The sequence below is a fragment of the Mixophyes fleayi genome, chromosome 10, assembly GCF_038048845.1.
Source record: "Mixophyes fleayi isolate aMixFle1 chromosome 10, aMixFle1.hap1, whole genome shotgun sequence".
NCBI lineage: Eukaryota > Metazoa > Chordata > Amphibia > Anura > Limnodynastidae > Mixophyes > Mixophyes fleayi.
Window position 1 is genome coordinate 45,286,112 of NC_134411.1, and position 18,687 is coordinate 45,304,798.

The following is an 18,687-nucleotide window of genomic DNA, read 5'->3' on the forward strand; positions in this document are numbered from 1 at the left end:
AGCTTGGTGAGTGTATCTACAGATTCAGAGAGGTAGTGCACAATATACCATAGAAAAGAATATAGCTACAGTTACACACACTCCTATCAGTAAACTGTGGAAAATTCACAGAATTATGCTAAAAGAAGCCTCTGAACACTGAGCGAGCTTAAGAGTTGTCTGTTAGTTCTGGCAAAGTAAAAGAACACCAAGAAGGAGGTGCTGGCTACTGGGCACCAGGTTCCAGTCCAGACATGACCACTGACTCATTGCCAGCCTGTCCCTAGTGTGGAACTTGTTCTGCCCCGGCCATTAGAGGTGTCGGTCAGGGCATCTACTCACCTCACTCCTATAATGATCCTTCATTCTCCCAGGCAGGAATGTAAGACCCGCTGTGGCAGTAGTGATGTATGTAATAAAATAAATTACATTTAGATAAAAATATAAGGGGCATATTCAATTAGCTTTCCGGTTCGCGGGATCGCGCCGGAACGGCCCGCGAAGTCAATCCACGGTACCGCAATAACGTGATTTTCGTTCACAGCCCATAGGGTTGCGAACGAAAATCCGAATTATTGCGGTACCGTATTACCGGCAATACTGCGCATGTTTCGCGGCGCCGCAAACCGGAAAGCTAATTGAATATGCCCCTAAATGTATTAACTAATGCTACCCTTGGCAGCACTGGGCAAAAGCAACCATACTCCTTGGGAACTTAAGTTAAACCGTAGCTGCTGATTGGGGTGGGGAATTATATAAGCGGAGGATCTTCTTAACATGTGCAGATAAGTTCCTAATTCCTGGACAGCCTGTATACCCCAAGGGAGCAGTGTCCCCCAGTAGGATGAAAGAGCGAAAAACGTTTTGGAATTATGTGTGCAACATTTTGTACTTGTTTATAGAAGGTGCATGTAATAAACATAAATGTCAGGTAGGAGATTCTTCAATGTAAAAACTCTTAATGGTAGTCTCACATAGAGCTAACAAACTTCACATTTGGTAAATAAAGAATAATCTAATTGCTGCACTTCCCTTACATTATAATGTAGGTAGATTCCAGGTAGCTCTTACTTGAGTGTTTTCCAATTCTACATAGATAGCAATGTTAGGAAGAGAATAAAATAAGCTGCAAATTGCTAGCATGTTCTAGCCCTGTTCAACATTTGCTTTAATATGATGTCAGACAAGGCTACAAAACACAAGCATTTAATATCGCAATTTCATTCACATTGTAATGAATGTAGATTTTCAGGTATTAGCACATGGGTGTTTAAAGCTCGACAGAAAGTAAGGAAAGGTGCAGATTAATAGTTGGATGTAATGTGCAGCAAATCATTGCTGCCTTTTAGCCCCACACTAATGACACTAGTGACTAGCCTAAGGCTGGGCAAATCTCAAAAACCTGGTAGTCAATGCGCCTAAAAGATTACTGTGGACGTACAACTTTTGGGAGACATTTGTATTATAGTAAATGAACGCGCAGTCTCAAGCTTCCTAAAAGACTCTCCTATATTTAACACACTGGTTCCTGAATTCTCCCCTAACGCCAATGCGTATGTGCCCCAAGGGTGACGTCAGGGATTTCAAAATGTGCTCAGTTCCCCCTTTAAACAAAATGCTGAATTTTACTGGTCAAATAATAGAACACTGTACTCGATGCGGATATATATGTGAATACAACGTGCATTTAATTGCTAGATCCCTTATAAATTGGGTATCACAATGAATCATGATCAGCAGTTTTTTGTAAAATTACATTTCACACAACCATTTTCTTTCATCTACCCACAGCGAGCGAAGCATAGAAATACACCCGCTAACCCCGCCCTTTGTGTCAAATGCCCGCTGATCACGTCCAACCTCACAGACATGTGAGCATAGCCCCGCCTAAAACGACAGCAGCAGACTACAACTCCCGACAGCCCCTGGGCGCACAAACCGGAAGTCTGCCCCTCCCTCCCCATTGTGCTGCGCTTAAAGAAAGCGGAAGGAGGAGAAGGGGAGGCTTCATTTCGGTGTGAGTCTGTCAGGCAGCTGCACGGCCTTTTTCATCTCTTCGATAAACCGGCTGCCTTTCCCCTCTTTTCCTTCAGGAGCTCATCTAAACACTTCTATCCCCAGTAAAAATGGTAAGTATAGCCGCCTTCTCCTGGAAGTCTCCTGCACACTGCAGCGGATCTAGGACCGCTCCCTTATGCTGCCATTTTCTGCGGCCCCATCAATCTGGCACTGCTCTCTGGAGGTACCCGTGGACGTCTGCGCCATCGTGCCCGGGGACCTCACTAGGGCTGACGGCCTTCCTATATGAGCTGTTGCTGACTGGTCTGTGTTGGACATGTCTGGTATGGGATATGGGTGTATAAATTTAAGGGTTCCTTACTGTGAGCTGGGGGCGTTTCTGGACACGTTGGTGCACGCGCCCCGGTGTCCTCGCTCCTTCTCGTTCTTAGTCCCCGGGAGATGAAAGGGCGGGAACGGAGCGCGCCGGGTGTGGCCAAGCTGCTCTCAGCGCATCACCCCGCCCCCGGCTAGTGGCAGGCTGCGGGGGCCGAGGCCAGCGGCTGACTTCTATTGTTACACTGCGTCCACCAGCATGTAGATGTGCTCACATGGCTCATTGTTAGCCGGTGATCGCCATTGAATGGGCCGGTGGGCAGCATGTGCGTCACATACGCGTTCCCGGGCGCGCGTGCATGGCCTTCCTGTGTAGTGCGGCGGCGCCCGGAGCACATCGCTGTCACTGGTGTCCCGGCTGTCGTCGTGGCGATCAGTGATCAGCTCTGTGCGGGAGTGCTCTTATAGACCCGCTTTACTATCGGTGACGGCGGTTCTGTCCCCCCTTCCACATTACTAAATTGCGTGATCGAAAATATTTGTATATGCTATTGTCAAGGCTCTCCATAGTATGTCAGGTCATCGTATACTCGGGGTTTTGTCGAATATGGATCTGGTGTAAATACGTGAAATGTTATGCCCATAAACAATTGAAAACATTATGATTCAGCTGTCCCATTGTGGCAATATCAATCTGGTTAGGTAGAACAAATATTTGTAGAATTTTATAATTTGTGGGTATGATATTATCTTTTTATAGTCTACTAAAGTTGGATAGATCTTGGTCACCTGTTCGCTGGGTATGCCTGCTGCATACTAAGGTTTACAGCCAACTCATTCTGATGGTAAAACTAGAGATGTTATGTATTGTAAAAATGACCACTTTTGTAAGATTTACAAAATGAATAGTGTTGCAGCCACTCCAATGATTGGGGTATTTTTTTGGGAGTAGGTTTTGGTGCTGTCAGTCACTTTTTTGATTGAACAAGTTTACACATATTTACCCTTATCTAATACTCTATAAAAAAAAAGTCAAACTTTCTTCCCGCCTGAATAGTTTACATAGTTATATAGTGTGCACAGCCCCAGATATTTACACCATATTTTGTAACCTAGTTCCCCATGGTATGGGGTAACTGGATAAGTCTACTTGTCTTGATGCTTTGCTTTCTAGAAGTAGTAGTTTGGTTTTTCATTTTGTACTGTTCCTGGGAGGCCTTGTATTGTCACCTGGGCCTCCGCTAAGCATACCTTTTATTTTACGCACTAGGAAATCCAATGCAGATTTGATTGACACTTGCAGAAGTTTATATTGCCTTGTTTAGTAATGGCATTGTTCGCATCTCCAGTGCATTTAACTTCTACTCTACAAGGAACTGACATTATGGAGTATTAAACACAACATTCACTTAGAACACTAACTAGGATTAGGGACCACTGATGTCCTTTCCAGCAGTCATCAAAGGGGAGGTTCTCACCTTACAGGTGGTTGCAGCTATAGGCCATGTTTTTGGTGCCTGTTATCTGACTCACTGTCAAGTGATGGAATATGGATTTTGTGTACTTGCCTTACATGATGTACACTATCTTTCTCCAGACAATATCCAAAAGTGCCTCTGAATTACTTGAATGTGATTCTTAAACTAAACAACCCTGTTACACCTAAGAATTTTATTTTAAGTCTTTAAACACAAGTGGGGGCAGTCAAGATGTGGCATAAATTAGATATTTTGTAGTCCCATTCAACACCCTTTTAAGATGGGAACAAATGGGCATATATCTATTAAAATACTTTCCCACTACTTTGTAGGTCTTCTGATGGCTGCAAAGAACTATTGTAGTTGACCTTTGTCTTGCGTAAGTGTTTATTTTGTCTTTGTGCGTTGTCAAACCATCAGAGCAGAATTATACTTTTATATTTAAACCTTAATTTTCACTTAAGGCCAAACCCATCCTAAGGTTTAGTTTGTCTTTAGGCAAGCTTTGCATATATGTATGACACACTTGCAGTAGTTAACTCCCAACAGCGTTGGTGGCCAAATAGAAAATTGTGCCTAGTATCCATTTGACAAGCTTAAGTCTGTTGGGTTTAAATGTACTACAGCAGTGATGGACAGTGGGCTTCCCGCCCACAGCGCCATCCTGCTTAATTGTCTGGTTTGTTTTAGTTAGATAATGAGAACTCATAGGGCCCAATTCAATTGGTCTCCCGAATGACTGTCTGTGCACTCTTGGCTACTACACCAAGTGTGCAGTATTACTGTTAGTATGGTAATGTTAACATTGCTTGTAGCCCTGTGAGCTGCAAGCAAAAATCTACATTAAAATTACTGCATAACAATAATATTGTGTGGCCCACATTATTCCTAGAACAATGTAGCTCAATTGAATTCTCTCCATACAATAAAAGTTCATTCTTGGGTGTATACATTTTCTTTATATGTACCTTTTCTACCTAAAGCCGCTAACATAAACATTTCCTCTACAAAGAAAAAGGTAACTTCTTTAGGAGTTGTAAGGCTACAATTCAAAACCTACTTAAGGTTATATTGACATAGGTAATGTCAAAAAGAATGGGTATAAGTAACAGGGAATCAAATCTACTTATTTGCCATTATTATTGAGTAAGAGCAGCCACTACTGTTCACTTTTGACAAAGCTAAAATTATGTATCAACTTTAAACTGGCTAAAATCATAGGTATAATTTATATAATTATTTTGCTTAATTCTAACCTTAAATGTAAAACAAATAAAGGATGTACTCTGCAAAATGTCACCCTATTGCTATACCACCACCTGCTGGGATGACACCATGTACACAATATCATGTATTGTTACTCTAGCAATGCAAGCTGCTTTTATTCTTTTTACTTCATCATGAAACTTGTGTATTACAGGCTTCAGGTGTTGCAGTTTCTGATGCTGTTGTTACAGTCTTCAATGAAATGAAGGTACGAAAGGCATGCACTCCGGATGAGGCAAAGAAGCGCATTAAGGCAGTTATGTTTTGCCTGAGTGATGACAAGAAAAAAATAGTTCAAGAAGAAGGGAAAGTGATCTATATGGGAGATGTTGGTGAAACAATTACGGACCCCTACAAGCACTTTGTGGATATGCTACCTAATGAAGACTGCCGTTATGCCCTCTATGACTGCACCTATGAAACAAAGGAGAGTAAGAAAGAGGACCTGGTCTTTATCTTCTGGTGAGATGTTATGCTTGTGGCGAAAGGAATGAAAATTGTAGGAACCACTAGGACTTGCTTAGAATAGGATACAAATTTCAGTCGTGGGGTCAGCCACTTTAAAATAGGAAGTAGATACTCATTTGGTTAAAGGCTTTCCTTGTCAAAAGTTTAGGTCCTGTGAGGAAATGTTAGAGGTGTGTAACTGCTGTATGACGGCAGTGTATGCTTCTAGAAATCTGTTTTCATTCATAACTGAATGGCAGAGGTGAAAGAATGAGCTGCTCAGAGGTAAGGCCTCTGAATGGGAATACTTTGGGACTTTCACATATTTTGGTATCATCTCAGAATATAAAGCTTGTGAATTTTCATATACATGTTGCCTTCACAAGGTGGCATATGACAAAATGACAGTCCCAAGAGTTAGAGATGGGTCTTTTAATATTTGACAGTACTGATACTTTCTATGCAACCACCAGCATGCACTGTTAATGTAACAAGCTTTGATTCTCCTAAAATTTGGTTATAAGCCTTTTATGCTTGCAAGTGACTTGCTAAAATTGTTTTTCACCTAACCAGCAACCTGTAACAGCTTGCAACATGCATTCACTGTATAGCGTCAATTAGCTATGTGGCATGGTTGGAAGTGTTCAAAACTAAATAGAGGGTGTTAAGTATGGGTATAGTTTACTACTGGAATAGGGGGAAAACATGTTTAAGCTGGAGAACTCCTTTATGGAATAGGTCCTACAAAAGTCATGGAAGGCATATGCCAATTGAGAGCTACATAAATGACGATAAAAGCTAAATCCTGACACCTGTTCCTATCTGCTTTCATGGTAAGAAGAAGGTTGGAAAAGGCTCTCTAATCTAGTTGGGGTTTTTTTTTTTTTTTCCTGTGCTAGTATGTTAACTCTTATAATGTAGATGTTAATTCTTACATGATAAATGTTCAAGATAGCAAAGTAATTGGATAGCCATTTAACACAAATACAATGTATTAAAGTTAATCATTTTCTTTAGAACTGTTAAAATGACTAGACACAAGATTTTGCTCCTGATCATATTTACATAGAGGGTGGTTTCAGGCTGAAAACATATGTATAATGCAGTTGCAGTCTTGTGGTGATGGGTAAAAGTGAACATTACTAGTGATAAAGTAGACAGCCCAAATGTATCTCTACATATTGCAAAATGCTAGTGGAGTGACAAACTTGCAATTAATCCTGGTTAATGCAGCAGTGCTGAGGAACATGAGGGTCGTTGGCCACACTGATTTCACCTGCAGCCCCCAGATTAAAACCACTTTACTGACTTTTATGATACAGGATCTAGCTTGTAAAGCAAATCATGACCTCTGCATAACGCAGGGAAGGTCATGCAGCACATCGGTGGAAGAGTGCAGTGTGTTTTGCGCTCATTGTTTTCTCTGAAGGCTCATGCTGTGAATTATTCTCTAGATACGTGTTCCCCCAAGTGCCATTCTTTAACTATTCCATATAGTGTTAAGTGTATGTGTTTCTTGGTTTTTAGAAGTGGCAAAGTAATTTACCACACTAGATTCCTTAGTGAAATTGTCCTGCTGACAGGCTCCCTTCCGATTTATACTCCTTACCTCTGGCTATGTTTGCTTCTCAATTTTGGGAGATGCTACCACTTGGTGGGTATCTTAAATGATGCCATGGGGTCAAGTTATTTACTCAAGTGCCCTACAGTAAATAACTTCATGCCCCATGGCATCACTTTAGCTTTTTACATGTGGTGTCTGCTGTAGAAAATGAAAATGCTTATTTTTAGATATGTTCAGGTATTTATCCACTACTGTGCCCTAATATTTGGGACTTTTGGGAACCCCTTCCTCTGCACTTGAGACCTCTGGGATTAGAAGCAGGTTTTATGCAGGCTTTTTTGTGTATCTGATTACCCATCATGGAGTTAAAGCTTTGTAGCTATGCTAGTAAAATTTGGTGTTTTGGGTTCCAATATATCACAAGTGGGAGGCTCTGTAGCCACTTGGTGTTAAAATAGTTAGGAATGTTTCTATAGACATTGATGTGTTACATTTATGTTGCTTTTAACTATGGCATACCACATAATTAAAGTGGGCCTGTCAGAGGTGGGGAATTGCACTTTATTTACTCATGGAAATTGGAGCCATTTCAATTTTATGAATATAAAAATCTTCACTCTTATCTTGAGAATAAATTTAATAAATGGTTACTTATTGAATAGTGAGTCTTGAAGGTACACAAACTTGACTATGGAAGCTTCTGTTGCCCAATCCGTACTGAATGACAATGGATTGTGATCAGTGATAGACATATTTAATACATGGATAAAACAACTGTTTTATTTGCTAAACTGCAATACAATAACTAGTTGATATGGACAACAAACCTGTACACAGTAAATTATGGTAATAAAAGACTCCTAGGGACAGATTCAATTTGGTGCATGGTACCTCAGAACAAAACTATTATGTTTAGATGCACATATTGCCTGCTATTATGGTAAGAAATCTCTGCTCATTCTGCACACCTCTATTGGACATGAGGAAAAATTAGCAGAAATTTCTATAAACTCCAACACAATGTCTCTGGACTATTCCAGAGACTCATCAAGTCATTGCCCACTGAATTGAATCTAGCCATCTAGTGTATGTTTAAAAGTGAACAAATCACAATTATAAAAATCTTCAAATCTATTTAGTCTTGTGACAAATCCAGACAGGTTATCTATTTTGTATGATTGAAAAGTTATGCTCTGCCTTAGACTAACCAAATGTGGTATTTTTACAGGGCTCCTGAGGAAGCACCACTGAAAAGCAAAATGATATATGCTAGTTCTAAAGATGCAATCAAAAAGAAATTCACAGGTAAGTGCATGAGTGGGATATTGCAACACTTGCTATTTATTTTGTACTATGCTGCAGTTCCTGAGCACTTGGTAGGGAATTGTTCAATATAAGGTCACAGAACTTTTGTTAATCTGCTTTTTTTTTTTTTTCTAGGTATCAAGCATGAGTTGCAGGCAAACAACAAAAGTGACATAAAGGACCGCAGTACTCTTGCTGACAAACTTGGGGGCAGCATTGTCACCTCTGTAGAAGGACTACCCTTGTGAAGACCTGATTGCCTCCCCTCCCAGTGTCTGTGCCACTTTAAAGGGGCTTCCATGTAACCACATCCCCAACAGTATCTCCATGAACCCTCAAAGCCCTCTTGAGGAGGGAATCATTCTATAGACAGGCTTCTTCAAACCATTCCCATGCAGATGGGCATAAATGTCCCCATAGTAGGTTGTTTTTTTTTTTTTTTTTATCTAGAGGCAGCTCTCTAGTCACAAATGAACTCTCCTGCCCCTTCATCCTGCACTTCTTGCCTCCTAAGTTGAGTTATTTTGCCAAATGCAATCTGGCATTTAAAACACTCCCCACCTTTCTGTAGTTGGAAAACTCTTAGCTCTAGTGATATGAATGCCCTCTGTTCAAGTTTCTGAAAAGAATGCAAATTCTGGATCGAACTGCTGACATTACCTATTGCTTGTGGGTTATTCCCTTACATTCCCAAAACCACATTAAGATGGGCTGCATTAAACTTGCATTTGTCAAATGAGGGCACCTCAAAATTCCACTTCTGCATCATTCCTGTTCTCGAACCCATCTGGCATTTGCAGGGTAATAAGTAACTAGTGATATTTCTAGAATACCTTTAGGTAATTTACAAAGGCACCCTTTCAGACATAAAGCATTGTCCTTCTGAAGTTTTACAATTTAACTCCAACAGGATATATGGGGCACAGCTCTGCATGCCCCAGCATTCCATATTTTGTTTGTGAAATAGATGTCTGTATATTCAGTATACTTTGCCAATTTTCCTCTACAATCCTGTGACCTTACTTAGCAACTTTTGTATATTTAGGGTCTTTTGTAAGGTTGTAGAAATTCAGATGACTGAAGCCTTTCACCTCTACATTAGCTTTCCTTCCTTCAAAGTCACTTCTTCATTGCGGTCTTTACTTCCTTTTGTCTTGCGTTACTAATATGGAAGTCATATTGGCAGATCTGACATTAATAAACCTATAAAACAATGTTTTTCTTGTGTTTGTAAATCTGCACTTTACAAAGTGGTCACATAAAATGATATATATTATAGAACTCACTAATAAGCTTATGGTGGTTGTAGCCCAGTGTGCTTTCCCCTTCAATGGAAGAATATGTAAACACTACTTGCTTGTCTGTCAGTTGTGTTGTGCTGCAAAATGACATGCTTGTGGCAATGGCTGGGGCTAAGTAAATTGCAGCTATTTATTTACTTGACCGTTCATTAAGAACGAAGTCCTATACAACGTTTGTGAGCTGCACCCCGAAGCCATGTGTATAGACTTTATGGACCTACATGGTTTTAGTTGATGCCATTTATTGCCACTAGGGGCATTTTTGTGGAATGACGTGTAGGAGAAACACTTTGTCCCCACAGGGATTAAACACATTTTGCCTACATATTGGAGGAAGTTGCGAAAACACAAGCGGCAAAAAGTAGGATAAAGCAGTGTATTAGGAAAGTTTCAGGAGGGTATGTGCCAGCTGACTTGCGATCTGAAGGTGAATAACCCTTCTAATGGTTTAGCTAGTACAATGCAATGGTTCTGTAAGGATAGCATTGAGGGGGGGGGGTGTCATCATTTTGGGTGAGCCCACATAGTAAGCCCAACAAGTTAAATGCAAGACAGGTAATTTTATACTCTAGACAGGCCAAACTGGGCTTTCATCTGACCGTGCTTTTAGACCAAGACTTGCCAGCCTGATGCCTGCAAATATTTAACTTTAATAGAAACATGTACAGGGTGCAAGACTTAACATAAGAACAAGCTTGGTAGAAAAAAGTTCTCAACAATGTTGCTTCCCTAACAAAGTATCCCTAGTTAAAGGTGTTTATCCATTTACAGAAGACTGCCTGATTATTTTTTTATATTTCTCGTTTAATGCTTATATATTTCTTGAAGCTTGTGTACTTCCACCCTTGAGAGCTTGGAGAAACTGCATGTGATGTGGAAATAGTGCAACTCCATGGACATTGGGTTGCGTATTTTAAGTCACTGAGGCAAAGGAACTGAAATTGCTGCTCACGAATGAGTGCTCACATCAGGCAGCACATTGCACTCCAAGTTAGGTCATTTGCATAAAGCATGGTATTGTACCATCCTCCTGCATAATGAAGAATAAGGCATATTTTTTTCTGACTGAGTAGCAATGTCAACAATTCATTCAAATGACTGGTTATTTGTAAAAGATATGATTTGAGAGGCTGTTGTGCAAGGTAACTGAGCAGTCTGTCATGTGAACATACTTTTAGTGCATAAATTAAAAAAAAATGCACTAGACCATTTAGTGTAAACTTAAAAGCTGGCAACAGATTGTAGAGATGTGAGCAAAAATATTTGGCTTTTTTTTTTTCTTACCTTTGATCACTAGCTGTTGTGGAACTGGCCTAGTACAGGTATAGGAGTTGTGCTCTCGCCACTCCCAGTGAAGAACATGAGAAATGTAAGTGGAAACACAGACAGATTTAAGATTATTTCTGAGCTACATAAGCTCTGCAAGTGAGAGGGGGAATTTGTAAGCCTAAATAAGACCTTTAACCAACGAGAAATTTAGATACTTTCAAATGAATAGCTGTTTGGGCTGGCGCAAAGCACTGCTTTCACATTGATTTAATTTTTTTCAATCTTAGTCCTCCAACAGTCTATTGCTTTACAATGTAAAGAATTGCAATGTTTAGAAACTAATATATACAGTGTAGCCAAAATTTTGGTAAATGATATAGTGGAATGATGACAAATTACTGAAAGTCAGGCTTTGGCTTCCCTTTTTAGCCAGAACAGTCTCTGGACTTCTCCCTCTGCACAGAGTTTAGTATCATCTTGCCATGGAGAGCATTTTAAAACAATGTGGTGATCTCATTTCACTTAATTTTTGAGAATGAAAACTTACTGCCAAAGATAAATGTGTTGTGTAAATCTTAAAGTATATCCGTTACTATTTGGAATTGTTTACAATCAAATCTTTAAATGCATATGAACTTTCAGTGCAGGTGGACAAGTCTGCACAAATTATGTTATGAATCCTTAATAATGGACCACAGTCCATGACCACACTGAATAGTCATAGTCCAATTCAGGCATGCTAGTTTCTGAAGACCTAGGTCATAGGCCCATAAATAGGCCGAACATGGGCAAGTCTTGTTGGCATTACACAATGCGAACCAAATAAGGTAAGCAAAGTTATGAAACTGCCACAAAAAAAACCCTAAACTATATATGAATAAAGAAATCATTTGGGAAGGTTTAAAACCGGGATTGAAAGGTAGAGAAATCAGAATAATTACTTGCTAAACATACCAAATTGGAAGATTCTCCCATCTTAGGAGCATATTCAATTAGCTTTCTGGTCCGCTGGAACAGCCGCGAAACGTAATCCACGTTACCGCAATAACATGGATTTTCGTTCGCAGCCCATAGGATTGCGAATGAAAATCTACGTTATTGCGGTACCGTAATACCAGCAATAATGAGCACTTTCCGCGGTAACGCGTGTTACCGCGGACCGGAACCCTAATTGAATATGCCCCTTAGTTTATTAAGTTGATTACATTTAGTGTATTGTGACCCCTGTCCAAAACCATTTTAACAACCAAATGTGTGCATTTAAAATACTATATTCTGTTATTTGCTGATGTATAGCTGTGTTCTAAAATTGCTAGTTAAGCTCAATATGGTAGGTGATAAAATAACGTGGTACAGAGTTAATACAATTAAAACTTATCAGTACAAATTGGGCACATAAAATAGCATGAATAAATATATGGTGGTTTGGAGAGCAAAAAAATTTCACTTAAGAGTAACCTGGTCATTGGCTGCTGACTGGAAAAAAAATCTATGTGAATGATTAAATATTCTTTATAAAGTGCTATGGAGTATGGTGGCACTATATACAGATTTTATAATAAAAGGAGTCAATTTGTCGCTCCTGTTTAGGGAATTAAATGGTCAGTCTGTTCTTGATAAAGTCAGAAGCCGACTGCACCACTGGTTCAAGCAGACTGAATGTCTGCAAATGCTCTTCTAGTATCATATACCACTGGTTTCCTTTCCAGGTTTCTCCTTTTAAGATCTAGTCACGCTTTCTGTCTTAATTTTAACTTTTTTATTTAGACCTAATATACTTGAATTCTCTATGTAATCAAGGCCATACCTTGAATTAAAACTGCAACATATAAATATTAAAGGCTGTAATTGTAAATTTGGGGAGCAGGGAAGTACTGAATTTGTGTATTGTGTGAACTCTTCCTTTTTAAACTATTTATAGGGTTGGTCACTCTCAAATATATAAATAAGGTTAATGTGGGGGCAATTAAGAGAAAAAAAAAATGGATGTTTGCAAGGTAAGATTTTTTTTTTTTTTTTTTTACATAATTGCCCCATGTGCAAAAAAAAGTTTATGTAGTCAAAACCTTTAATTGCAAAAATTGAACATGGCAATGCAGAATATGTTGGCATTTCATAGGCAGTCTACTGTTAAAGCAAACTTCCATGTACAAGTGTAAGGGACCTGCTTATTCTTGAAGACTATGACTACATTGGGCCAATTTGATGGGCTATATTCATTTTACACTGTTCCCTGTCTATTTCCATCTGTATTTTGTTTATGCTCAAATCTCCATGAGTTTTCTTTATATTTCCAACCTTTTAGTGCCATCTAAACATCTCTCATACTGTCTTTGTCTTGGTTATGCTTTCTCTGTCTTAGTGTCCCCTTAACCCACTAGTTTTTGGTAGAGATGTTCACTGACCTTTGTGTTCTGGTTTTGAATCCTATTTTTTTTTTCTTTTTTTCTAAAATCACATATTCTTTCTTCACCCCCCTCCCTACATTATTATTAACCTCAATGACACTAATTTCAAGTTATTTTCAGTCAATTTTAACCACCTCACAGGTCACAATATTATTTTCATTCACTTTCAAATGAAGACTGCAGCGACCTGGCTGGATGCTAAGTGACAGAGCAATGACACAAACACAGCAGTTCATAGCACATCTAGGAAACATTGCCACACAGCATTGGCAGAAAAGAAAAGTGGTGCAAGGTGGCATTGTCCTTGGATTATGAAATCAGTTATGGGACATTTGATTGCTCCACCCATACCTTTGGTAACTCTACAGCCAATATATGCTCACCAGTGCTGGACCCCCCCTCCCCCCAAAAAAAATAATAAATGCAAGTTTATCATTAAGCTTCAAATCTGCCCCAATTTCCAAAAATTATAATATAGTTAATGCAGATTACAAACACTTTGTGCAATACTGATGAAACAGCAGCACAGTGGAAGGTAATATACGAGGTATGTCTTAAATAACTAGACTGATTCCACCTAGTAAACAAAGCAGTCAGAACCGGTTATAACTGTATATGTAGTAGCCTTGAACCTGCATGACAAGCTGCAACACTGACGTTCAGTTCATTGTGAGTCGCCATTTAGTTTGGTTGTGGTTTCTGTAGAGTGCCGAAAAAATACTAAGTTTAAAAGTTGAACAATGTGTCCATTTGAAATTTTTAGTAAAATTGCTTGAAACACCAACAGAATGTTTTCAAATGCTTACTATGGCCTATGAGAATGACTGCCTGTCTCATGCGCGTGTGTTTGAGTAGCACAAAACATTTAGTGAGGGACGTGAGACTGTCGAAGATGATGAGCCTCCTGGACGACCTTGCACTTCAAGAACCGAAGAAAATGTAGAAAATAATCAGATTGTTCAAAAAGACCGCCGACTCAGTGTTCGAATGATAGCTGAATCCGTGAACATTGACAAAGACACCGTATGGAAATTTTTGCGTGAGGATCTTAACATGATGAAAGTTTGTGCAAAGATGGTCCTAAGGGTTCTCACACCAGAGCAAAAAGAACGTCGCAAGGAATGTTGTGTTGACATTGTGCAGCAACTTGACAGATCCAAACCTGTTTCATAAAGTAATCACTTGTGATGAGACATGGATCTTACAGTACGATCCTGAAACCAAAAGACAGTCAATGCACTGGGAAATACCGTCATCACCAAGAATGAAAAAAGCTCTTCAAAGCAAGTTAAAATTCAAAGCAATGCTCATTGGTTTTTTCGATATCAAGGGTGTAATATTTTCCAGAAGGCACAACAGTTAATCAGCATTATTATAAGGAAGTTTTGCAAAAGCTGAGAGACAGAGTCAGAAAGAAGCGGCCGCAACTGTAGAAATTTGTTTCTTCACCAGGACAATGCGCCTGCTCACACAGCACTTTCTGTGAAGCAGTTTTTGACCGACAAACACATTACTACACCCGATTTAGCACCTTCTGATTTTTATCTTTTCCCAAAAGTGAAATCGGCGCTTAAAGGGACACTTTTTCAGTCAGTTGATGCTGTAAAGAAGAAATCGGCAGATATGTTCAAACAAGTGACGGACATTGATTTGCTCCATGCCTTCGACCAGTGGAAAACAAGTCTACAGCGATGTAGTAGTGCAAATGGGGAGTATATTGAAGGGGACAAACATCAAATTTGTAATAACAATAAATAAAGGTGAGTTATTTAACCAGACTTGTTATTTAATAGACCTACCTCGTATATATACACGTCTATTTAGATGTCCATGCTTACATTACTGTGGTTTTACAAACGCTACAAATGGTTAGACAACTGTTGTCAGGATTTGGGTAAAAATAATTCCACACATAAGAGGTGGATTTATGCCCAGGCATGGCAATGGCCTTCTTATCACGTGCAAGAACTGCTTCCACTGGTACAGGACTTACACAAACAACATCATCCTCATTAGCGCCCTCGTCAGCTACACAAATATCCCCCTCATCCTGTTGCTGTTTCAAAGTGGCATACTCAATTTGTGTATCACCGGCTACACTTGGGTTGTTCATGCACATATCTGCAGAAATGCTGAAAGGGGCCTCTTTATGGCTACGCTATCAGAAAGGTCAGGATTACTCACCCCAGGGATTTGTGTCATTTCTGAATCTACATACATTTTCCTCTAATGCCTTACTGTTTTATTCCAGCTTTTACACATAAGAGTATTTGTGCACCACTTTTGGATTCCGAATAACAAGATCTTGCTTGGTCATGACTGACCTAACAAGAAGATGCCTCAGTGACAGTTGCAGAGCTCGCACTCTGGCGAAGACCTCATTCTTTCCTTGCCACTGCATGTGTACAATGGCATGTTGGCAATTTTATTTTTTTCTTTGCCTGAATTACAGGTCTTTTTTTCTTGACCCAGGTGAAATGTGTTTTTTTACATTTTTGTTTCCCTGACTTAAAAACACTATGCACTTTAACATAGACTTTAACAGATGACATAGAGGGATTACTATCATCATGACTGGTGCCAGCACCTGCTTGGTGCTCCTGTTTTTCTTTCTCCCCCTTGCCTTGTGTTTTTACTTCCTCCTTGTCTTTGTTTGTGTCCCTGGTTGATGTCTGTTTCCTCTAGCACCTCCTGTTTTTTGTATGTACTTCCTATGCACCCCATACCCACTCCTTTTTCAACACATTCATACCACTTATACCCTGTGTCTTGATCCAATATGCCACCTGACTATGGCTCGGTATGGCAGCTCTTTCGGTGAAGGTTGTACAAATGATTTGCTTAAACCACAGCTCTGCCTCTCTTTTGTTCTGGGTAACTATAAGGCTGTTGGCATTTGCTTAGTGTTGTTTTCTCTGTACTACCGAGAAATCAGACTGTACCCTGGAGTAATCTATAGGGAACAAAATGAGCCGATCACAGCAATTTTCTCCTAGCTTCAGGTAATTGCTACATGGGGGGTTGGTTACAATAGGGGAAGGTTGTCAAAAAAAGGACATCCTTTTTATGGACCCATAAGTTAAACAATAGAGGTAATTTAGCAATCAAGTTGTTATAAAATGTAATATCTGTTAAGCTTTTCATACAAATGTATGTGAAAGGGGAAGTATTTAAATTGCTGTTGTGAGCTGCACAATGGTTAAGTTCACCAACTGATGACACCCTCCCAGAGAGCCAAGAGCACTGGTACCTGCACACTGAGCAAGATTTGAACTAATTAGCAGCGCTTCAAAGAAAATAATGAATGTTGAGGAAGAAGCTTCAAAAGTTATAGTGCCAGACTGGATATTTCTCACATACATGCACGCATAATGCTTATCTTGAGCTTACGTATTACATGCTATGAAAAGTGATGATCTATACTTTGATTAGGGCACTGGTCTCTTTAACCCCCTAAAGTGTGTTTTGTAGTAGGAACCGTTTCAGGGTGAAATGTAGGATTTCTAGAGGTGTTTCCACCCAATCTGCCAGAGAGGACAAGATCAGCATTTGCGGAGCATGGCTATCATTTCAGACAGTGCTAGGCTGCTCTCCAACTCCTTCAAATAGACAGGCAATGCTGATTGCCACTACTGTTCTGAACACAATCAGAGCAGCCGGGCAGCATTCTCTGCCTGCTTTTCTCTGCTGACACAAACCTGTACATAGTGTGCAGCTGCAGGCGGCCCACTACTTCTAAAAGTAAAAAAAGGGGGTGTGGACTAAATCGCTACACCTAGAAAAAAAAATCTTGGTCTGCCCTTCCCTGTAGCTTGCTATCTTCACACGTCAGTGTAGGAGAGATACCGTGTTTCCCCGTTATTAAGACCTACCCCTACTTTCCCCGAACGGTCCACATTAAGTTCTACCCCAAAAATAATCCCTAACTAAATAACTAAATCCCCATTTTGTCCGGTCCCTGCGCTTCAATACAATGCCCCCAGCTTCGCGCCCCCCCCCCCCCCGCATGAAATGGATGCCGCTGTTAAACATTTAACAGTGGCATCCAATCACAGTTGCAGTGCCTCACAGTGAGCGCGCACCCTCCCCCGTGCGTGCCAGAGTCATTTACAGCACCGCCGCGTAGGAGAGAACCGAAAAGGAGGAAAGTGAAGAGAAGGTAGGTAAAGTATTAAAAAGCAGGACTGAGGCACATGATGTGGGAAAAAGCAGGACTGAGGGGCCAATATTGTGGGAAAAAGCAGGACTGAGGGGCCATGATGTGGGAAAAAGCAGGACTGAGGGGGCATGATGTGGGAAAAAGCAGGACTGAGGCGGCATGATGTGGGAAAAAGCAGGACTGAGGGGCATGATGTGGGATAAAGCAGGACTGAGGGGACATGATGTGGGAAAAAGCAGGACTGAGGAAGCATGATGTGGGAAAAAGCAGGACTGAGGGGGCATGATGTGGGAAAAAGCAGGACTGAGGGGGCATGATGTGGGAAAAAGCAGGACTGAGGGGCCATGATGTGGGGAAAAAGCAGGACTGAGGGGGCATGATGTGGGAAAAAGCAGGACTGAGGGGGCATGATGTGGGAAAAAGCAGGACTGAGGGGACATGATGTGGGAAAAAGCAGGACTGAGGGGGCATGATGTGGGACAAAGCGGGACTGAGGGGGCATAACAGTCATCATTTTATTTCTTATTCTGTGTGTTTTGATCCCCAGACATGAGTGCAAAAAGGAAGAGCTATACCGTGGAGGATAATACGGTTTCCTTAAGTGATATGAACTGTCTCTAAGAAGATCAACAACACTGTTTAAGCTGGAAAATGTTGAAGTTATTAAATGTGCACTTGCATTCAAGTCCTTTGTTGATGGGATTGACTTTTCTAAATACCAAACCTGCAATATGATTGCTATGGATGAAACTGCAGTGTTTATGGGTCAAGGATCTCAAACGACAGTTAATCACAGGGGTGCCACGTCAATCTACATTCCCACCACTGGCTACGAAAGTGCACGGGTTACCTGTGTTTTGGCAATTCGTCTGGATGGAAAGAAAGCCACACCTCTAATCATCAGTAAGGGCAAGAAAGATAAGATTGAACGTGTTTCAGGCATTTACGTTCTTGAAACCGAAAAAGCCTGGTGCACACAAGCAGTTATAAGGAAGTGGCTGGATTTAATGCTGCCACTTGTTTTGCGAGGTGACCAAAGAAGTCTGATAGTCTGGGATTCAGCCAGCACCCACCGCGCTAAAGACATGAAGATCTTCCTTGCAGAGAGAAGAATAGATCTAGTAATGATTCCCGCAGGAATGACTGCCTATCTCCAGACTTTTGATATTGCAATAAA

The 18,687-nt window shown here is 40.4% G+C and overlaps 2 protein-coding genes across 5 annotated transcripts in view; one reads left to right on the top strand and one right to left on the bottom strand.

Annotated features, from left to right (window-relative positions):
• Positions 1-2,610, bottom strand: part of MUS81 (MUS81 structure-specific endonuclease subunit) — a 109,003-nt gene extending 106,393 nt beyond the window's left edge. For all 4 annotated transcript variants that reach the window (XM_075188642.1, XM_075188641.1, XM_075188639.1 and 1 more), the window contains exon 1: positions 2,360-2,610. The gene's annotated coding sequence lies outside the window, so the exon portion shown is untranslated. The remainder of the gene's footprint in view (positions 1-2,359) is intronic.
• Positions 1,950-9,587, top strand: CFL1 (cofilin 1). The gene is made up of 4 exons (XM_075188643.1): positions 1,950-2,108; positions 5,212-5,519; positions 8,297-8,373; positions 8,509-9,587. The coding sequence occupies exons 1-4, from the start codon at positions 2,106-2,108 to the stop codon at positions 8,619-8,621; spliced, it is 501 nt and encodes a 166-aa protein (XP_075044744.1). The 5' UTR covers positions 1,950-2,105; the 3' UTR covers positions 8,622-9,587.
• The last annotated feature ends 9,100 nt before the right edge of the window (positions 9,588-18,687 follow it).